Source organism: Medicago truncatula, chromosome 3 (assembly GCF_003473485.1).
Source record: "Medicago truncatula cultivar Jemalong A17 chromosome 3, MtrunA17r5.0-ANR, whole genome shotgun sequence".
In the NCBI taxonomy this organism is placed as follows: domain Eukaryota; kingdom Viridiplantae; phylum Streptophyta; class Magnoliopsida; order Fabales; family Fabaceae; genus Medicago; species Medicago truncatula.
Genome location: NC_053044.1, coordinates 45,571,002 through 45,594,746, shown reverse-complemented (window position 1 = coordinate 45,594,746; position 23,745 = coordinate 45,571,002). Strand labels below are relative to the sequence as shown.

General features: G+C 33.2%; 2 protein-coding genes across 2 annotated transcripts; one reads left to right on the top strand and one right to left on the bottom strand.

The window, feature by feature from the left end:
- The first annotated feature begins 5,178 nt into the window (after positions 1–5,178).
- LOC11430810 (CDPK-related kinase 4) lies at positions 5,179–11,606 on the top strand. Its single transcript, XM_003602280.4, has 11 exons — positions 5,179–5,876; positions 7,891–8,021; positions 8,252–8,293; positions 8,419–8,527; positions 8,661–8,739; positions 9,530–9,826; positions 9,963–10,072; positions 10,203–10,307; positions 10,410–10,472; positions 10,879–11,046; positions 11,131–11,606. The coding sequence occupies exons 1-11, from the start codon at positions 5,349–5,351 to the stop codon at positions 11,263–11,265; spliced, it is 1,767 nt and encodes a 588-aa protein (XP_003602328.1). The 5' UTR covers positions 5,179–5,348; the 3' UTR covers positions 11,266–11,606.
- An 8,805-nt stretch (positions 11,607–20,411) lies between these two features.
- On the bottom strand, positions 20,412–21,401 carry LOC11415373 (uncharacterized). Its single transcript, XM_003602277.3, has one exon. The coding sequence runs from the start codon at positions 21,399–21,401 to the stop codon at positions 20,412–20,414; it is 990 nt and encodes a 329-aa protein (XP_003602325.1).
- Between the last annotated feature and the right edge of the window lie 2,344 nt (positions 21,402–23,745).

The following is a 23,745-nucleotide window of genomic DNA, read 5'->3' as shown; positions in this document are numbered from 1 at the left end:
CAAAATTTATATTGAATAGGATTTTGGGGGGTTTTACGAGCTTTGTATGAATTTTTCAAATTCAATATACATTATTATAATATTATTAAAATTAAAAATATATTAATCATAAACATTAGTTTAGCATTCTCTAAAAAATTGCTCTTTTGAAAAATGTTAAAGATTTTTCATTTTTCTATATATTTATCACCCTTCATAGCTCTCTCTTCCCCTCCCCTCCCCTCCAAACTCTCGAACAAAGTCTACTTGATGTTTTGTTGGAGCATACTCAGAGGATCATAGTTATTAAAAAGGTTAACTTTGATTCCTTCTTGTTGGATTGTCTAAACGAATTATGTAGACCAGACGATGATTATGATCTCTTAAGGTTTATGTCATTTATATGATTGCTTTAATTTCCTTCAGAGCGAATCTTCTAAAGCAACGTTTGATCCATATGACATTTTATCTTTTTCCTCTGACTTTCATTGACCCAGAGAAAATTGCATCTTTGATTCAGCTTGATCAACTCCATCTTGATCTTGAAAATCCTCTTCGTTCATTTAGATTATGAATAACTTAGATGCTATGTCATTCTTGGATCTCCTAACAATCATGAATTCAACTTGAGAATGTAATCATGCACACTTTAAAACAATTTGATTATGTTGCCACCAAATAATCAACAAGCAAGCCATTTGCATCAAATGAAGAAGCTCCATTGTTTTTTTTCCCATGAGAAACTAAATCTATAAACTGTGTAACATGACTGATGTTGCTGTTCAACAAACCAAGCCAAGACAAAACATCTGACCATAACTTAGATGTTAATATGTTTAAATGTTTCATTCATAATACATAACTCCTCACACAAATGGAATATTACATTCTCAGCCGACTATCTCAACTCCCCTTATCACTTTTATCGATGCTACAAATGTCTCTCCCCCACAACGAATCTCTACTTCCTTCCATATTTACCATCCCATTTATTTACAAAGTTTTTATTCTAAAGATATTCATCTTCTCTCCTTATTAACCTCCAACACCACTTTTCTAAGAGATCAAAACTAAAAGCTCTTGAATTTCTCACACTCAACCACCTTTCTCTTTAGGTAAACACATTTTGTCCCAATGAACTTAATGAGTTTTACAAGCTTTCTCACTCCCACGCTATAAAAATTCTCATGCCACCCTTTCTAGAATAATCAACTATCCACTTGCTTCCATATCATATCTATCTACGTTAAAACCTCCACATACACATCAAGTCATACGAGAATCACCTACTACCCTATCATATAATTGTTGCCATAAAAATATATTTTCCTACAAATCATAATGATTGATGTGGGTTGCAAATATACCTGATACAATTAATGTGTTATTCATATTATAGAAATATTTCGCAACAAACACAATTGTGTCCCATATATTTGAGATACCACACGATCTCCCTTCATAAGGTTTAAAGGAGAATTGAAAGTCTTTCGACCCTCACGACATTTTACACATGAGCTTCTCAATTTTCGATGTGACTTATATGCAAATGAATGAGTATTGGTATAGTTGATAAGGAATGACTTATATGCAAAGTCGTGAGTCCAACTCTCACTATCGATGTGAGGATCTATTTGATAAATGATATGTAAATATCTCTATAAGTATGTTTACTCGGCTAAAGTGATTTCTCGAAGTCTAACTCACGTGTGTGTGTGTGTGTATTGTAAAAATAAATAAAGGGAAAATTCAATAGATTTTAAAAAGAGAAATACATATTTGGTTCTTCTTCGTTTTGGTCCAATTGTTGGATTGATTTTGGTTTTCTCGGATCTCAGGTCCTTGTAATCGACATCCATGAAATCCATCTCACAGTCAAAGATGTTCTCACCATTAATAGGCAGCGATCTATATCTCTGCACACCCCTCTTCCTCAAGCAGTAGTGAATTTCATCAATAACGCCAACGTCAGATTCAATGATGCAATAAAAGATGCTTTTCTTTGACCGCTCAACAAGAATGGAGTATATTCCACCAAAAGCGGTTAAACTGGCTCCTATATATTCCCGGAACAGACACCGTCACCAACTCGCCTCTCTCCTGGTCTTGGATTTGGAGACTTAAAATCTCGAAAAAATACAAGTCTCTCATTTTGGCTAGCTTGTCACAATGTTGTCCCCACTCTATCTCTACTTCACCATAGAAATATTGCTCCTTCATCGATTTGCTCTCGCTGTGGAGTGCACGAAGATACCCTTTTCCACTGCATTCATGACTACATGATTTCGAGGACCATTTGGCTTCACTTAGGCTACACCGATCCTTCCTTCCTTGCCTATGATTGTGTGGTGGGTTGGCTAAAGGATGGAACGAAGGAATCTAATGCTATCACTTTCTTAGTAGGTTTGTGGTGGACTTGGAGATGCCGCAATTCAATGTGTTTGAATGACTCTTAACCAACTGACATTGAACATCAAGAATTTAGCGGAAGATATCAGGGGTTAAGCTTCTCCCCTTCCAATCCAGTTGTACCTCTCGAAAGGCATATCAGGTGGAATAACAATAATTTTGATTGTGCAATCCTCAAAGTTGATGGGAGTTGTATTGGCAGCTCGACTTGAGTAGTTTTTGGTGGCATTATACGTAACAACACATGCTTAATCTAGTAGGGTTCTCAAGTCGAGCTGACATCAATTTTTAATGGACTCTCCATGGCAAGATAGATGGGTATCGCTGAGTTGGTTTGTTATTCAAACTCTCTCCTCTCTATCAACCTTATTGTTGGCAACACCTCAAGGTTCCATGTTCACACGATTCACATCCACGAAATAAAAGTGCTTCATGCCCAAGCCAACTATGCGCTCTAGCACACGCTCCCTGTAGGCAATCAATGCGCAACTTTTCTAGATAAGCGAGGAGCCTCTTTAGATGATGGTTTTGTTCTTCACCCGTCTCCCCCAAATGACCTGCTTCCCTTGCTGAGGAATGATGCTACTGGAACTTTGAGATCTTAGGTTCTTCTTTTTGTTTTTCTTGTTTTTTTTGTTTTCTTTGCCATTGTAACCAAAATATAAAAGAAATGCACAAAAAATGCATAAAGTCCGATGATGATAAGATGACAACGTAATTCGGCGATTTGTTTCAGTCAACGTAGATGCATGGTCATAAATTCATACGTAGTATCGTATTTTTCTCTTTTTTTAATACTACTACTTGTCTCGTCAACCCTTAGACCATATAGTAGAGATAGAAAAAGTAAGCACACGGAAACCATTTGCAACACTACAGAATTATATAATATGGTAGCACAAACTTTTTCAGTAAAAGGAAAGAGAGCAGCACATACTTTTATATATAATTTGAATTATACTCACGGTGTAGTATTTAATCTAAACTTATAACAAATGGTTTGCAGGAATTTCATGGCATTCTCTCAAAAAGGAATTTCATGGCATTAAACTACTAATTTTGGTGCGTTAATTTTATCAAAATTTCAGTTTTTAATTTGCTTGAACCGTAACCCAAAAGAAAGTTGTATCCAAGTGCCTTGCCCCTTCTGCTATTGCAATTAATGTAGTTCAACAACACCAAACTCAAATTTCAATGCATGTGGCATTATTCAAAGAGGAAAAGAAAAAACCGTAACTAGACCGAAAAAGGGAAAAAAAAAAGACCACATTATTCAGAAAAGTATACCACAAAATTGTTAATGTGATGCCATTCCTTGATCAAATACCAATAGTTTCAGCCAAAAGACAATAAAGTTGATCTTGAGAAATGTGGTTTTCTTTTCTTGGCAAAATCCTCGAATATTCCTCTGTCTTCCAAGGTAATACTATGTTTTTATCTCATTAGCTTTTTTGACAACAAAATCATAATTAAATAATCATTGTTTCCAAGCCCGTACAATTTTCCAAATTTGATTAATCTTAGAATGTGTTTGGATGGGGAATGTAATCTTTTTAGGGAATTCAATTACTTTGAGGTGAATTCTACTCTTTGAATCCACTTAAAGATAATTGAATTCCCTCAAAACATTACATCACCTCAAAATATTCCCCCACCCAAACACACTATTAGGTTATTTCAAAACAAATTCATACTGTAGCAAAAAAACTAATTTCCTCCAAAAAAAAATAACTAATTCATTTTTTTTAAAGAAAAAATAAATAACTCATATTCTGTCCTTCTAATTTTTGAGTATTAATTTTTTTCATTCGTATTTTTATACATTACTATTCAATGAATCTGGTGAATTTTTCAAATATGAATTTACCTGCCATACACATTTTCAGTTTTTAATTATATATTATAATAATAATTAAATATTCTTTTATCTTTGTTTATAATTTTTAATTAATTTTTGTTGACTAATTTTAGTGAAGTTTATTCGGAGATAAGCAAATTATAAATTCCAATAATCCTACAAAATCTCTTTATCAAACAACCAAAAATAACTTGCAAAATTTTCTATAATTTTTATTTTATTTTTTACAAAATATTCTTTATTTAATTGAACCTCATCCATTTTATGTACATATATTATTTGTATTGCACCTTTATTTAAAAATGAAATGAAGTATTTCATAAAAAAAAATATCAAACAAAATCGTTTGATTTCTAAAATTCGAGATCATTTGTAAATTATACAAATATTACGCAACATAATTTCAACAATTATTGTCAGTGCAAATAATTGAATATTACGTTTACACTCACAATAAGATAAGAGATTCTATGCTGTATGTATGAGGCGTACCTCCCATATCTAAATTTTCTATTATGGAAAAGACACATTATTTTGTAAAAAAAATAAAAAAAATGATATGCTATAAAGAATAAATCAAACCAATAAATTAAAGTAAGATACATTAACAAAATAACATGTAGAATAAAAACATTTAAAATCCAAATTCAGATATACTAAATTGCATAAAAGATCTAAAGAATGTAGCCTTGATAACACTTCAAATAAAAAAAGACCCGATAACACTTGAATAAGATGATAAATAATTTTTTTAAAGAATTTTTTTATCAACATTTTAACTAGATAAATTAGTATATACAGTTTTGCAAGTAGACAAAAAGAGCCAACCAACTAACGTAGGAAGCAATTTAGTTTCACACATAAATGAATACAGTTGGACTGTGTCAAAAAAACAAGTCTCTCTCTCTCTCTCTTACAACTTCATAAAAATTTAACTCATTTATTTGCGTTCTGTCTTAATAATTTTTTTCTTCTGCTACTACTTTCTCTTTCTCTCTCTACACTATTTTCTCTTCTCTCTCAATTTCTCCGGCGACATTTCTTCTCTCTATTTGACTACCACCGATAACAATCCACTACCGCCGACCTACGCTACCTAACCATGGGTCATTGCTGCAGCAAAAGCATCGCAGTCGACAACGAAACCGTCGCCACCGATCACCACCACAAACCACCACCGCACCACACACCATCACCGCTTTCGGTTTCTCAACCTGTTTCCGGCGTCAGTGATGCTACTCCGGGAAGACAAACTCCGGCAACCTCTTTCTCCACAAGTCCTTTCAATAGTCCTCTTCCGGCAGGTGTGATGCCGTCGCCGGCGACGAAGACTCCGGGGAGGAAATTCAGGTGGCCACTTCCTCCACCGTCACCAGCGAAGCCTATAATGGACCTTTACCGGAAGATGAAACCGAAAGATGGACCTATACCGGAGGAGCATGGAGAAGGTGGTGGTGGTGGAGAGAGAACGTTGGATAAGAGTTTTGGGTATGGGAAGAATTTTGGGGCGAAATTTGAGCTTGGGAAGGAAGTTGGTCGAGGGCATTTTGGTCATACTTGTTGGGCTAAAGGGAAGAAAGGTGAACTTAAGGGAATTTCAGTAGCTGTCAAAATCATTACCAAAGCTAAGGTGAAAATTAAGATCATACTATATTGTTTATTTGTTTTTGATTATATGATTATGATTATGATTGCTTTAAAATTTGAAGGTCAATTGTTAAGATAATTTTATGCGTGTTTAGTACTCTTGGTCAATTTAGGATCAATTGTTGACTTTTCTGAGTATTTTTCTAATTGATTTGAATTTTGTGATCATATTGTAGTGGGAAATGTAATATGTGAATAGTGTTTTCCATTTTACTTTTTGAATTTGGAAGCTCAATTTAGCGGTTAAGCACTCTTTGGAAAACTATGATGCTGAATTTGAATTTGTTTCGAGTTTAGTCGATATATTCGGAATGGATATCATACCAATACCATTAACGCGTTACGGAATTTGGTAAGGTAGTAGTTTTGCATTGAAGTTTGAAATGGATTTATTGGTGATGTAAGATGTCGTTTTCCATAGTGGCTGCTACTATTGTGGTGTTGCGTACCATATAGGCGCTAAACGAGAAACTCCAATGCGTTACATTTTTAGTAGCGGCAGTAGCAGCCGAACAGTTGCGTAGTTACCGTTACAATGAAGCTCCCGCGAAAATCCGAACATGCCGCCAAATTATAGTCAGTGCCTCCGCTTTTTTGCTTTCGAACTTGGTGGTCATTTTACCTTGAAACTTAATCGATTCAAATTGGTTTGAATGTTGGTAACAATAAATTTTGATTATTAACTATGAATATGTCTTTAATTTTGCGTTAACTTTCTCTATTTTTTAGCGTTTGTATGTGTATGGTATATATTTCTTGTACTGTTTCATTAAACTTCAACGTAACGGCCATACTGCTACCCGCCATACCACTATAGTGTTTTGGGAGTTAGCCGCCACACTCCATTATCTGCCATGATCTACGTAGATGCTAGTACGAGAAAGGAAAATGCTTGAAAACCTGTTTTTCCAATAAAATTTAAAAGTATGGAAAGCCAAACATTGCAGGATTAATCATGCCAGATAACACCTACATTTGGCTGAACCGGTTCTTTATCTCTGGTTGATTTCTTGGGAGCATCGCAATAAATTGTTGAGATTAGGGTAGCAAAATAGTCGGAGTTGTTAGTATGAGACTAGAAGTAGAAAATCATGGCTCTTAAAATTGGGTTTCTGCATATATACTTTACAAATGCAAGGTTAGGTTGCTTACAGTACACCTCCAAAGGGTCCAACCCTTCCCTAGATCATGCTGTGGTGGGAGCTTTGTAGCACTGGGTGGCAAAAATTGTTATATGGCATGAGACAATTAAGAAAAATGTGAAGTTGCAACCTCTATAGCTAAGGGCAAATCATTGCATTTTTGGTTCTATTTGTGCCCAATTAGTAGTGGTTCAACCGGTACAGGCTCCTTTGTTTGTGTAGTGGCGCTCATTATCCCTTTGTTGCCAAAACACATGGATGGGCGAAACCGTTTTGTTTGTGCAGTGAAATCGTTTGTTTGACAAAAGCTGTTTTAGGCTTCTGGTTAGATCATTGGTAAACATATTGGTGTTTAGTAAAAACCGCATATAACCAACCTCGGATTTACAATTGTTTTTCAACTCCATTATGAACTGAATTGGAGTGTAGCATATATGCTTAATAAGAAAAGAATGAGAGGAAAATTGAGATCACGGAGAAAGGGAACAAACAACACCTTTCTTATTGATGAACATTACAAGAATTGTACATTGAATCAGACAATTTAGAACTTTTACTTTAGCTACTTGGGCTCTGATGGGTGACGTTTCTAGGACGAGCTTGAACTAAAGCTTACTCTATACTCCTGCAACTTTTCATTATTCTCTAAACAATCAAATTGGTGTCTGAGAGTAAATTTTAATTTAGGGTGGGGGAATTACTTATTGTTATGTTGTGGTTGTTTGTTGCTTTATTTTTTTTATGACATATATCAACATGAATTGATATATGATTTAATTTTTTTTGCTTTCCGATCTCACACTGTAATTTTTGCTTTGTGATGTTTATTGCGATTAACTGATTTTCATATGGCAGATGACTTCAGCAATAGCAATTGAAGATGTGAGGAGAGAGGTGAAAATGTTGAAGGCCTTATCTGGACATAGGAATTTGGTCAAGTTTTATGATGCATTTGAGGATGTGAATAACGTCTACATTGTGATGGAGTATGTATAGAAACAACTATATCTGAAAATTGCTTTCAGTCTTGATAGGATTTTATTCATTATCAACCGGTTGATTTGTGTTCTCATGAAGTTATTGGGTGTAAAGGACTTCATCATAAGTACATGTTTTCAATATTGTTCACAACATGAACCGATTTTGCAGCTGGGTAGTACATACAACTGTTAAATCAGTAATTTATGTCGAATTAATGAGATATTCTTCTTGTCAGGTTGTGCGAGGGTGGAGAATTACTGGACAGAATTCTAGATAGGTAAAACTGAAAGATTGTTTTTTTATTTATGCTATCTGTTACTTTGTTTACTTTTCTTGCAGAAGTTCGGTTTTTAAATAACATGATGGTAATTGGATTCTTTTGATGTTAATTATTTAATGAAGAGGTGGAAGATACACAGAGGAAGACGCCAAAGTTATTCTTCTACAAATTCTGAATGTAGTTGCCTTTTGTCATCTCCAGGGAGTTGTTCATCGCGATCTAAAACCAGAGGTACGGCATTGTGAAGTTTGAACTACTTACATTACTTGGCCACGCCTTTCAGTGAACAAGGAATTATTTTGTTTGTATAATTACTTCTCTAATCTATAAACTTGTAACCCTAAATGTTTTGCCTATTTTGCAGAATTTTCTTTTTGTCTCAAAAGATGAGGATGCTGTTCTGAAAGTTATTGATTTTGGTCTATCTGATTTTGTTAGACCAGGTAATGTGATCGAAACAACCTAACTTTCATGTATTTAAGTTTCTTCCTAGTTTCAGCTCTAGTATATTATGCACTTGCATGGTAGAATTCTCAGTTCTCACATTCAATTTTTCGTAGAATAACCGAGGAATAAAATAGCACATGTTTTGTGCAATATGGTCTGACAGTTCCTTATTTTGTGGGATACCTACACAGTACATTTTAGGAACTGTGATATTTTACCATATTACAATTCATCAGTCATTAGTTTTGTGATGGACAGATAAATCTAAGGGTGAGTTTGGAAGGGAGGGCTTTGAAAAAAAGGAAAGAAGAAGTGGAAGAAATTGAAACTTTTGGAGGAGGACTTTGAGGGGTTTATTTTTCTTTATACTACAAAATCCTCCCAAAAGAAAGTAACTAAAAAATTTTATTGGAGGAGTTTGGAGGGTTTATATAAATTCTTCGAATCCAATCTATGTTGCTATAATACTCTTAAAATTAGTAATTATAAACATTAATTTATCAATCTCTAAAAAAACACACCATAAAAATAAATGTAAGATTTCTCTATATTTTCTTCTCAATCCCACCCTACAAAGCCCTACAGGCCTACATCGATTTGCTTGTCAAACGATTTTCACTAATTTATAGGCTTAGATGAATCTCAGGAATGCATTAGTTCTAGGTTTAGGACTCCCTCCACTGTTCAAAATAAGTACTCCTATATATCATTCATTCTGCTTTATGAACATTTCTGTTCTCCTATTGATTTTTGCACTGATAGCACTGACTTCTTATAAACATGCAGAGCAGCGCCTCAATGATATTGTTGGTAGTGCCTACTATGTTGCACCTGAAGTGCTCCATAGATCTTACAGCGTTGAAGCAGACTTGTGGAGTGTTGGAGTTATATCGTACATATTGTTATGTGGAAGTAGACCGTTTTGGGCACGGACAGAATCAGGAATTTTCCGGTCTGTGTTACGAGCAAATCCTAACTTTGATGATTCACCTTGGCCATCAATTTCACCGGAAGCTAAAGACTTCGTGAAGAGACTTTTGAACAAGGACCACAGGAAAAGGATGACTGCTGCTCAAGCTTTATGTATGTTTCATTTGAATATTTTGCTCAGACCATGCCTAACTTAATGGTTAATTGTTTGTATTGAATTCTCTCACACACAAACACTCCTAAATCTTATTCCGTGATTTGTAATATTAAATTGCCTCCATATTTGCAGCTCACCCATGGTTGAGAGATGAAAAAAATGTCGTTCCTTTAGATATTTTGATTTACAAGTTAGTCAAGTCATATGTGCGCGCCTCGCCATTGAAACGTGCGGCACTGAAGGTAGTCACCTGTTATGCTACCATTATTACAAATGCATTTTTATCCTCCCCTCCTTTTCCCTTTGTGAGGTCTGTGGACAATGAAAGAAGAGTGATGTTTTATGTTTTCAATTTTCTCTGTATCTATGCAGGCTCTCTCAAAAGCATTGCCGGTGGACGAGGTTACCTACCTCAGAGCACAATTTAGCCTCTTGGAACCTAAAGATGGTTGCATTTCACTTGAGAATTTCAGAGTTGTAAGTGCACGATTTTTTTGCGAATGTATTCCTTCTATGACATTAAGACGTGTTCTTAAACAAACAACCATAATCTCTAAACTGAAATTATAATAAATTCAGGCTCTCATGAAAAATGCAACTGACGCCATGAAGGAGGCAAGGGTCCCTGACATTCTAAATTTGGTAAGTCGTATTTGTTTTGTGATATATATCATATATGTATTTATATTTCTTCAAACTTCATCCATTTGCTCCAAACCTATCATGTACCATGTCTTGATTGATTCATATGATAAACTTAAATGAAGTTGGATGATATAAGGGGCCACTGTGATGAATTAAATGTTGTAACCTTTAAGTCTTGCTCATTTTCTTGACAGAGGTATTTAGTGAAAACAGGTGGTTGGAAGTAACTATAATTTGTTTATATTTTAAAAATGTTCAGATGGTATCAGTATATGATCATATTTGGATTTTATCATTACGTGAACTATTATACATTTTGTTGTTTTCCTTAAAAGCATTTTTCTTTTCTTCTTGAATGCAAATCTAATATGAAATATCTGAAATGTGTGTTTCTTGAAATAAGATGGATCCACTCTCCTATAAAAGATTGGACTTCGAAGAGTTTTGCGCTGCTGCAATCAGTGTATACCAGCTGGAAGTTCATCCAGAATGGGAAAGAATTGCCACCACAGCTTATGATTATTTTGACGAGGCAGGGAACCGTGTCATTTCAGTCGAAGAGTTGGCACAGGTTTGCACATTCGATTTGTGTTAATTTTATCTAAAACGCCATAAAATAACCTACTTAACACGTCGAGATATTGTGTTTTTTCAGGAGATGAATTTGGGTCCTTCTGCTTACTCTCTAATGGGTGATTGGATCAGAAAATCTGATGGAAAACTCAGCTTGGTCGGATATACAAAGTATTTGCATGGTGTCACAATTCGTTCAAATACAAGACACAGATAGCTATGACGATTAAAAGGAGATTTTATTGTTATACTTATTGAAATTGAAATTAGTTTGTGTCCTTTTCTTTTTAAATTTGAATTGAAACATTTTTCTTTTTGAATTTGAATTGAAAGGGAAATGGTACAGAGGGTCTAAGCAATTTTTTTATAGGGACGTTGGAGATTGTATCATGGAAAAGTATAGGTAGCTAGCATATTGTTTTTGTTCCTCATGTGACTTGTGGTGCAAAGTAAAAATTCTCCCATTTTCCTTGTGAGCACAAATGCAACTTGCTTTCTTGTAAGATTTCGTGTGAAGATTAAAGATACTTCTACTATTTGGGTCAAAACTTTATCATACGCCAGAAAATGTCGCACTTTGTTTTGTTTCACAAGAATATTGAGGCAGAGAAATGCGGCAATTAACATGGGCCATGAGCAATGTTAACGTGTGTTTGGTCTAGATCCTTGTTTGAAAGGATACACATTATTCTTTGTGGCACTGGTCAAAAACCAAAATGAAATATAGACGCGCTTGTATTATGTTCATAAACGGTTTACCTTTTTTTGTATAAGCAAAATTTATCAACGACGATTCGTTCTCGCGGAAAGAGATACATACTCACAACAGGACAAATCAATATCCGAATAATGGCTAGAAGAGTTATCAAAATAAAGTGTCAATTTACTGGAGGAAACCTATGATAAAAAATGAGAGTAATCAATTTACTTGATTGCTTAATGCTTACTTCTCTTGGACTAATATTCCATTCGTCCGATACAGTTGGGTTCCTTGATCATTTGATCAAATACTCGATTCATAGGCGGTGCATGTGAAAAAATTTATGTTGGAAGATGTCAATTCTTTAAATGTATTTCATTTACCTGAACAAATTAGCCTTCAAATTTTCTTGGGGAGATATAAGAAAAAAATTGAATAGTACGTTTTACAAAAGTACTCTAATCATTTTGGGATAAATTTTATTTGAAAATAAGTTGATTATTTGTGGGATAGATGAAGTACTATTTTAACCAAAAGAATCAATTCTACACTAATTAAAAAATTTAGTGAACATAATTTATTTTTCTAAATATAATAGCAAGTGTTTTCTAAATTATCATTTGTCATTATTTACTTTTATATAAGAATTTGGTTCATTGGAACATCAATTCAAGGATTAAAGGTTTTTTTTGTTGAAGAGTAACGTAAATATATTGAAGTTAGTTGACATGTATTTATATCGAAGAATCTATCAAATAACACTTGTTTTCTATGTTCTGTCAAAAGAATAATAATGATTTGTTTTCTGTGTATAAAGAGAGGAATAAGTAAGTATTGACATTGTATTTGTCCCAAAAGTAGCGCGTTGAATGACAAATAATGGGAAGTTAAAATAAATACCAATTCAGCTCAACTTTGTCATCAATATTTTATAAAGTTTGAATGGGTATGAGTTTTGAATTTTGATGACAAATACGTTACGTTGAGATTAATAAAATAATATGATTTGCAGAACATGCCGGATTAGTTGTTCAAGGCTGGATTGACTGCCGAAACAAGTAAAAAGCTGCTGTTTAGTGAAGGCACGATTCATATTGGAAGGAAGGAATTTGGACAACAATGTATGTATGAATATGAAGACTCTCTCAACACAAGCATTATTTAATAATAGTTTCTCATAGATACTTACTTATTTATTCGCAGCTTAAATATGATAATCGTCCCTATAATTTGGACCAGTTTTAATTTTCGTTCATGTAAAAAAAAATTTTGAAATACATTTATGTAAATTTATTTTATTTGAAAAAGGTCTCTGATCCCACTTCATGTCTGATTTGGCATGTTATTCGCCACGTGTCAATCCACGTAATTAAAAAAAACTAAAAATAAAATTCTGAAAATTTATTTTTTTAATTTAAAAAATCTGAAAAAAAACTTCGAAAACTTAATTTTTTGACATAAAAACTATTAAAATTAAAATTTGAAAAAAAAATGTGAAATTAAATTTTTGAAAAATAGATTTTTTTAATTTGAAAATTATATATTAAAATTTTTTCAAAAATAATGACAATTATATTTTCAAAAGTTATAAATTTAAAATTTTTGAAAATAAATTATAATTATAATTTTTTTTTTCTAATTTCTTGTTCTTTTACGAAAATTTTAATTTAAAAAAAAAATTTCAAAAATTTAATAATATATATTATTTTGAAAATTATACAAAAAAATAAATCAGAAAATTATTTTAATATTTTAAAATTTATTTTCAGTATTTTAAATTGTTTTTAATTTTAAAAACAATTTTTAGATAATTTTTTTTAAATGTAATATTATGTGGCACGCCACGTGGCAAAAGTTGCACAGTCACCAACTGCCACGTGGCCAAAACCATACCAAATTAGCTGAATAGTAGGACCAGAGACCTTTTTCAAACAATTTTTTTTTTTACAGGGATGTATTTCAAATTTTTTTTTTTTACAGGGACGAAAATCAAAACCAAATTCCAGAGACGATCCTTTATTCTTTTCACAAATCAAGAACTATTAAACATTTTATTTGATCTATAACTTAACTATTAAACATTTTATTTGGTCTATAACTTTGGCTTCCTAGTCAAGTTAGGTTACAACTACTTTTTAAATAGGAGAGAGAATCATAATTCAAAGACAAACTTGATAGATTTAAAAAGAAAACTATGAATCATTTTTATAGTTTAATGATCAAATAGAAGATATACCGATAATTTAGATATCAAAATGAAGGTTAATTTTGATATAAAAAAGTTGTATTAATAATGATCGAAAATATTGAGCTTGAGTTTGATCCCTAAAATAATCATTAGCCAAACTTTATGTACTTTAAACGAATTCCAAATTTTCAGAACTAATCTTCCCTCAAATAACATATAATTATACTAGTACAAAATAACTGACATCTATATGATTTTTTCTTAAAAAAAAATCAACTGATGACAGCCAACAACCTCAAAAAACGAGTATTTTGTAAGATTAGCATTTCCTAACATAGTGATTGGTTTAGATTTTTTTATTTTTTTTTCAAAGTCAAGATCGCCCATATTCGGAGGAAAATGTGATTACCCAATGTGGTTGTTGACGTAATGATGATGAATATATAAATTGGTTAAACTTTGTCAACAAAAATATGCTTGATATTTATATCAAAATAAAAATATATATAAATTGCTAAACAATATAGAGGACAAATGTAATGACTCAATGAGTCGACGCATACACGCCAAGTATGTTGAACCACAACTATCCCACCAAACTTCCTAGTTGCTACATATTCCTTATCATCATAATCATAATAAAACCCCACCATTAAGAAACCAAAGGCAAAGCAACTATACCTTATTACATATAGAAAAAATTAATTAAACGGAATATATATAATTGCTGAAAAACAAAGGCCAAAAACCCTTTCGTACGTCCAAGTCCTCCTTAATGCGGTTATTGTATGTAATAATAATATATGCATATATTAGATTTCTTAAAGTTGATATTTCTTTTGCGTAGGGCCAAACTAAAAGGGCAAAAACGAATGAAAAATAAAGTTTATCTTTATCTTTATTCCAAATTCCAACCGTGTCTTTCACGCTAGGAACTTCCAACAGCTATCACCTTTTTTTTTTTTTTAATTAAGAACCTCTATTTACTTTAAAGTGTTCACATTCATCATATAAGATTGGATTTTTATTTTTTGGAATGTAAGACTCAAGTTTTTTATACAATCATAAGATTGAAATTGCAAACAGATGGATACACACACTACACACATCATTATTATTGAATTTGATTGAGAATGCTTGCGTAAAATAGAGGTTTGAGGATATACATACACATAATTGTTTTTCATGGTAAAATAAACACAATATTATTCACACCACAATATGATTCTCATTCGATTTTTCCCATTGATATCACACAATTATAGGAAAAAATAACTCTACAAATTAAGATCCAACATTTTTGTTACTTAAAAGATATCAACACGAGAAAATTCAGAGAAAAATACACATAAAAGTTTCATGCATACATAATGATTTGCTCAAGCTAGTAGTAATAATAATATTGAATCAAACTTTAAAACACCAAGCATGATGATGGTGGTGAGATTTCTCCATATCAATCATTCCTTGGACGGTACGAAACTCTTCGACCTGGCAGGGAATGATGATTGGTCCTTTGTGATCGAATCCATATTCTTCTTCAGCTTCTTTCAACAATTGCATAAACAATGGATGGTTTATGTAAATGACCGGGATCACAAACTTTTGTTGCTCTTCTCCTTGTCCCACCATCACGGCCAAACACCCTTTTGGAATGTCCTTATTCTTTTCATGGTGGTGATGAAAATTGAGGTGAGGAATGTGCAAATGAAAACTCAAGTGATGGTTATGATGATTACTACTAATCCCCATAATTAACAAGAATAACAAACCCACAAAGTTGAAGGAAACAACAACAAGAAGTGTATTGAATGTACTTCAAGTAGTGGTTAAACAATGATTAATTGGTTTTGGGAGGTTTTTTGTTATAAGAAAACAAAAGAGAAAGGCCAAGGATCAGAAGATGATATGGTGAGATTGAAGAGAGTTAAGGAAGAGTCGGTGAGAGATTTTGGGATATTGCTCATGATAGATGGAAAACAAAATACATAACAACAAAAAAGGAATGATGAAGAGGATATGAGAAGGGTTGTATATATAAGGTCGGGAAAGTATAGGTTAGGTTAGGGTGTACAAATATTGATGTTAGTGGGAAAAGGGTGTTATTGTGTTGTGGTGGTGGGTCATTGATATATTATTAATTAGTAATATATTAATATTATGATGATGATGATTCTAGGGTTTGCTTACTGTGTACACAAAGATTTGTTCTCGAAAGGAAACAGCTAGAGAAATAATCCCAAAGAGATTATCCTTAAAAATAAAATTCCCAAAGATTAGGAGAGTCGTTTTTATTTTTAATTCACAGCTGGAAATTTGAATTTGGTACGGGAAGGTTAACATAAATTGTCAGGAAAAACACATGGAAAGAGTCGCAAATTGAATTCAATTAGTATTAAAACTCAACTCCAAAACTTTCAACAAAAGAAAAATCAACTCGAAATGTAAATATCAATCAAAATCATTTTACTAACACCTTTAACTTTTTACTGTTTATTTTTCATATTTGTAAAAAAAAAAAAAAGTTTATTTTTCATAAAAAAAACATTTTAACCGTTTTTGTCGGCAGACACCTCAAGTTCCCGGATTGTTCCAATTCCAGTTGACTTGCTTATTTTTGTTTTTATGGGAAAACCTATTTCTAAATATAGTATGGAATATAAAAAATGGAATAGATCACGGCAGGCTCTCCATCTACAATACAAACCATGTTTTTATTTTATTTTTTCCTTATTCGCAAAGGAATTTATGTTTGAGGCAAAATCATATCATATATTAAACGTGAACATCTCTTTTAATAAGAATTTTGAGTTTTGAATATCTATATATGTTGTGGAAAACTAATTTCTTTTGTTATGTTAATTAGGCATAATTATAAAATCTAATGTGTAAGCTAATCAGTCGGCCATTTACGTCGGAGAGACTAGCTTACTGCACTATTTTCCACATAATGACATTCATTAGGGGATGGACACTATCTGTTTTGGGCCAAAAATCATCATCAATCCGAAGCAACCCAAAGATGGAAAAGCTCAGCCGACCGTCGTCCGCTGGTGTCTAACTGTATATAGTTACATCGGGTGACAGCTTGAACGTGTTTCAGTTTAGATGTGTGCGTTCATTTTGAAAATTCCATAAGCGACAACCTAAAAACTTCATCAAGACTTGAAACAAATGAAAAAACTCAAGAATATATATCATATCCCACTAAAACACCTCTGTTCCTTTTTTTTTGTTTTGTTCATGTTATGTAAAAGAGGCTTATATAGTGAAGAAGAGACAAGGTCTAAAGCATTGAAGACTATAATTGATGTAGAGGAGATCGACCTAATCATATATGGCTTGGTTTAAAGAGTTTGCAGCTTTGTTGGTTCACCTTTGAAGATGAGAGGTTGAGATAAACAGGATGAAGGGAAGAAGAATAAGTGGATAAATTGTGATAGCAGAGCAACCCATTACTTGTACCTATTAGCTATCTATGAGCCCAACATTACATGACATAACTTTACCCCTTGTGTATTAAGATTTCTCAATAGGTCCCTTCAATTGCTCACATGCCTTTAGAAATCATGAAAATATCCCTATTGGGAGTTATGAGCCCAACCTATCGGGGCATAAATCTTGATCGCTTTGGTTCGGGGGTTACGGCCCGATCAACCTTAGACTAATATGACACCAAGTACCAGCATTCTCATATGCGTTTTCCTCGACCATCATTCCAAAGCCTTGGAACTTGAAAGTGAACCAGGGATGAAGGCTATCAGAGATGGGCATATGACTAAGTGTATAAGAGCTTATCATTTTACCTCGTTTGATGCATCATCATATTTACTGATAAGAGTCTGCAGTACGTCGACGTGTTGTACCTAGAGCACTTCTGGGATCTCACTACAATTAATCAGTGGTCATACAGGGATTCCGCTGTAGCCTACACATGGGTGAGGTGACTAATCCCCATAGAATGCAGTTGACTCAATACTTGACTCTCATGTAGATAATTATTTGTTTGTAATATTTGAGATCTCTAACATTTAATATATGTGTTTGTAATTTAATGTTGTTTGTTTTTTTAGGCTTGGGACATGGAGAATTTTAGACACACACAGATATACCTTTGTAATCGACTCCAACTATATTGAGGTCGAGTTGTGTGCAACAATGTTCCTTCCTTGAAAGGGCCATATGTGGATGATTTTACCTTCCCCTGCGTACCTTGGACGACACCTAATAGTTCAGACATTCCAAGATTAATTGTTGCATATTTTTTGCATTCCAAGAATATTTTTGGTATTACAAGATTACTACATCTTTTTCAAATGGATTAGGCATTTATAGATTACTTGTTGCATATTTTACTTGAAGACATACAACGTCTATTTATGAAGACATGGTGGTAGGCCGGTCCTGGTAACATTTTCTAGTTCTACAAGGTTTCGCATCCCATGGTATTACCTATTTAGAGGGACATCCGCCTTGGCCGATAAATATGTAGGTTTTGATAGAGCAGAAGAATTGAAGTGAAATTTCTAGATACTTTGCACTTATGTAGTAAAGTTTGAAATATAGCCTTCGAAGGGACGGATAGTAGTACATAATACGATGATCAGTATTCTACTATGCAGCAGAACGTCTAAGAAACAGAGCCGACCATCCATTATCGAGTGAGGTCTAGAAGGAGGTGCTACTCATAACTTGCACACAAACAAACTCAATAGTTAATTTTTTGTTTGTTTATGTATCTTGGTGTTTTCATGACATAATTTTGTAGATTAGTATTATAATATCATGACATTGAACTCGTTCAATTTATGAATTTTATGCCATAAAACCGTTTATGAATATTTTGTATTCTACCAACCATCGGTGTATATGAATTTTATGCATGAATGATATTGGATTCTAATGATACAATTCTACATGAATTTCATGCACTCTGAATGATACAATTATATGCATCAGACGTATCGGTTCTTAAGTCTCGATCTAGGATCAAGGCTTATTCCTTGAGATGATCGGTGGTTAACTCATTAACTACAACGGTTGGGAGTTAGGATCTGATGCTGTTAAACAACTAGAGCATTTTATAAAACTTGAGGGGCCTGTGAGCATTTTAATTTGAGGGGTCTGTAGAGCAAAATCTCTTGTGTATTGTTGTTGTATCTCAAATCTTAAATGATTTGGGCCTTTTCTCTCTTTAACTGATCTTCTTGTTTTTATTCCAAAAAAAAAAAAAAAAATCCCTAACAACAAGCTCTTTTACAAATGCCTTCACATATTTTTTTTAGGCATCCTCCCTATATTTTTACTACAAATATAAATTAATTTGTAACCACGAAAGTAAAATGTATCGTGTTGTAATGAATCTCTATTTTGTTTAATGAATAGAAAAATGTTTCTGATATCTTACAAGAAAATAAAGAATGGTAGGGGGTTAGTGGTTTATTGTTGTCTGCACTATTGTTTTAAAAAACCAGCTTATACAGTACATGTTAAAAAATCAGCAATGGTAAGGAGATTAATATTAAATAAGGAGAAATAAAAGGAACAAGTGTGTTAAGGTGATTCAATTGCCATTGCAAATGAAATGGAAGACGATTGTACATAAAAATGGAATGAAAAGGAACGTGCGCGCAGAAAAGATTAAGCTTAGAGACATCCATCATACTTCTTTACCTTTAAATTGGTTCTTTTATTTAATATTTGAACCGTTAGATTAATCAGAGCTAAAATTTATGCACTAGATATAGCTGTGGATATAAGAATCCATTAATGGGAATGGATGCTCTCAATTTATATTAATAATCCATCTCATCTTTTTCTATTTAACGAGATTGATAACAATTGTGGGATAGGCCAGATAAGATTGAGAAGATCCATTCACTTGATTGATTGTCGATTTGTTTGAATCTCAATAACATTTGTAATGCAATAATACAAAAGCTATATTTTGTAGCTTCTGTCTAAGCTAAGCATAGTATATATTGAGATTGAGATGATTATTTTAATTTCATGATTGATTTTTCGATCATCATCCTCTATGGAGTGGGATACTCATAACATGCGTTTGGTTTTGCATTTGAAACTCCAAAAACACCTTTAGTTAATTAAGCTTACAAATGAGTAAAAGTGTCATGAATCTTGAGCAAACGCAGAAAATCGGCCTTATAACCAAACATATATAGGCTTAATTAGTACAATAAGTCAAAAAGTGCATATGTACAACTTGAACAATGAAGTTGTAGTGCTTGATCGTATCGTATCATACAAGAATAACACAGTAAAATTAACTAAATAAATGAATGAATTATATACAAACAACAAAAAGAATAATACTTTTCACCCAAAAAGTAAAGAAATACCAGTTCAGATTCATATTACAGAATTATATAGAGAGAATCATCAATTTTCTTTTCTTTGAAAATAAATAAATACATGTAGCCAAAAAATCCTCCCTCAGCAGGACAAAATTACCACCCTACCCTCGAGCCACACCTTCCTCTAAATCCACCATAGCAACTGTCTCCTCCTCCATCTTCTCTTCCTTCGCCGGCAACGAATCTTGACGACGTGTCGGCCACATACAACAGTTTCCACCAGCAGCCAACGCATCAGAAACAGGCTTAATTACCAAAATACCCTCACCAGCAACAGCACAGAAAAAAGCACAGAAAAACACCACCAATGAAACGACGCCGTAAATATCATCTTCAGGACTCCATAGAACGGTGAAGGCCAACGACACAACCTGAAGAGGAAGAGCCACCAAAACGACAGAACCCAATGCGTAGATTCGAATCCTTAATCCTTTGTTAATCACCAATGATAAAACCTTCCAACATGAGAACAATAACCATGCACAATATGCAGCAGAGAATGCCGCGAACACAACGCTGTTTAAGAACGGGTAAGCACAGAGAACGGTGTCGTCTTCTAGAATAACAAATGTTTGTCGTAACAACGCCGGAACACGATGTTCCAATGGATTGAAATAGACAAGTAAACCTTGAAGAATACCTAATGGAAGACACGTGCTAAACACAAAGGTTACAGCCCAACCGTCGTTTGGTGTCTTTTTTCTGATGGAAGCGTTGAGGAGAAACAACAACGTTAAGAGAAAAGCTGGTTCAAAGAATCCAAGAGAAAAAACAATGTGGATTTTGCAGAGATTGGCTTGTTGAGTAATATCTAGGGAGGGTGAAAGTGGATATAGATATTTTCTCCGGAAAAAAGGTAACCGGAAAAGTTCAATGATGCACCAGAAGAAGATGAAAAGTACGAGGAGGAAACGTACGGTCCAAAGAGAGTTAAAGCCTTGAAGATAGGTTAAAGATTTTGATTTCAAACGGAGATGGAAAATAAAACAAAGAGATAAAACAGAGAGGACAATTAAGGAAGAGATTAATGTTACGGTGGTGAGGTCGAAAGCTGAAGTAAGGATTGGTGATAAAGTATTCATGAACAACATCGATCAATAACAATATTTATTTATTTATTTATTTTTATGTAGTATCTACATAAATCATTGATAATTAAGATTACCACACAAAAAGATGTTGGATGGTGGGTGGTAATAATATATAATTACTTGGAGATGGAGATGGAGATGGAGATGAGGTTGATGTGTTGTTGATTCAGGTGGTGGTGGTGGAACTGGTGGTGGAGAGAGAGTGAGGTTAAGCATGGGAGATGAATAAGAAAGTTGTTATGAGAATGAAAAGAAGGCATAGATAGGGTTTAATTATGGGCCGGATGGGACAGCGGGGATAAGAGGAAACACTTTGATCAATGATTAAATGTGTTTTGTTTCTCTGTCTCCCCACTACTCCCAACCGGTGGGAGAGAAACAGCTGCGAAAAAGATTTGGGTTTTTTTTTTTTTTAATTTTATTTGATGATTAGAGTTAAAACCTGGCGGAGAGGATTATGATGAGAGTTTAGCAAGCAGATACCAACAGAGAGAGAGAGAGAGAGAGAGGTTTTTTTCTTTTTCTTTTTCTTTTTCTTTTCCTTTTGGATCGGAGGAAGAAAAGCTGGCTTTGTGGTGTAATGTGAAGGATCCTTTATTTTCGGTATTTTGCGGTTAACGACAACTATATCCTGCCATTTCTTTTCTGGTTAATTAATTAATATAGGATAATTAATGGGGTTAGTGGGTTGTATTGTTGTAGTACTAATCGTATAATTTATATTAATTAATAATCTTTGTTTTCCAATTTCTTTTTGATTTTTACAACCTCATATTTGCTGGCTAGTAGGACGATCGTCAAAATATTGTTTGCTTTATTTTGGTTATATTACTTTTATTTTTTGTCCTATATAGGGTATGCTATATTATATACGAATGAATATACGATGAAATTCCATTGATTTATACTATTAATGGTTGTTAATTGTTATGTATCCTAATTATTACCATTGTTTTGTTTTTTGATGCACAACATGCGCACTAGGAATAAACTCATAATAGCATTAGTTTATTGTTTTTTAGGAGAAAATTATTAGTTTATTGTTATTTTGTTTAATTCCAGTTCTTAAATTAGGGAATTAAGCATTTATGGTCTGATTTGGTGGTTGATTAAGTAGGGTGACGTGTGAAGTAATCTGATTTGTTGACTCAAATTGAGTTACGAAACAGATTTTGGGATTTTTGTACTCAATTATTTGACGAAAAAATAGTACTGAAAATATTGGAATGACAACTAGTGTTAGACAAAAGCAAAGCAAATTCAATGCTTTGCTGTGTTGTGCTTGTGTATGTTACGCCTGTTTGGGAGCTCAGGTGCTAATATCAGATACAGTTATATGGATTGTTACTTCTAAATAAGTTACTGTTAAATGACTGCTATTTTTTAATTACAATGTTTAGTTTTTTTTTTTTTTTTAAAGGAATGATGTTTAGGTTCCGTTGCATGGAATTTGGATTAGGCTTCTCTATAAAATGGTTCTTTTTCCCATACGTTATAAAATACCTTCCTTTGGTAAATTTCGGGTTATTTAGAATAAAAATAATTTTTATACTATTTGTTTCATTGAATTTGACATCATGAATCTTGAATTTGACCCATGAATTTAAAATTTTCCATTTTAAATTTAATAATATTTTTGTCGAGATTCAAATTTTACTTTATAAAGGAGAAGTGATATGTAACTAAAAAAAAAAAAAAGGAGAAGTGATAAAATGATCAACATGGCATGTATGGAAAGTCTATTATATCAATTCATTAATGTCACCCACAATTTTTATTGGCGGGTAGAGGCGGAGCCAAATCATGGCTTAAACTTTTAATTTTTTTGTGTGGTGTAAAAAAATTCCGGGGTTCCAATTTTTTTTTTTTTTTTTGAAGTTTAGGTTTTTATGGTAGAATGTCTAGGGGTTTAGATGAACTTGGCATTATGAACAATTGTAACAGCCTAATAGATTTAATTTTGTTGTGTTTCTTTGAGCAATTGATGATCATGGGTAAAAGTCTTTCGAAAGGCTTGTAATCGCTGAGTATTTCACGAGTTCATTAACACCTAGAATAAATTTTTTTGGTGGTGAAAAAAAATCGTGAGTGCTCACTTCGTTTACGATTATGGGTATCCTAACGACACTTAGCGCCTGAAATTTTTTTTCTTCTTTTGCTGAGAATTGAAAACTCTAATCTAGCCTTAATGTTTTTAAGAAAAATCAAGACAACATTCTTGTTGAAAGACAATATGGTTGCTAGAAATATAAGGCTAGACAAAGAGCTTGAAAAATGAGAGTAGCCTACATGTTTTGGCCATTACTTTTTCCACTCTAAGAGTTCATTAACGTGTTTTTGGAGG

Coding starts and splice junctions, on each gene's coding strand:
- LOC11430810 (XM_003602280.4), top strand. CDS start 5,349: ATGGGTCATTGCTGCAGCAAAAGCATCGCAGTCGACAACGAAACCGTC. Junction 8,528..8,660: donor ATCGCGATCTAAAACCAGAG/GTACGGCATTGT, acceptor CCTATTTTGCAG/AATTTTCTTTTTGTCTCAAA. Junction 10,308..10,409: donor CACTTGAGAATTTCAGAGTT/GTAAGTGCACGA, acceptor TAATAAATTCAG/GCTCTCATGAAAAATGCAAC.
- LOC11415373 (XM_003602277.3), bottom strand. CDS start 21,401: ATGTTGTTCATGAATACTTTATCACCAATCCTTACTTCAGCTTTCGAC.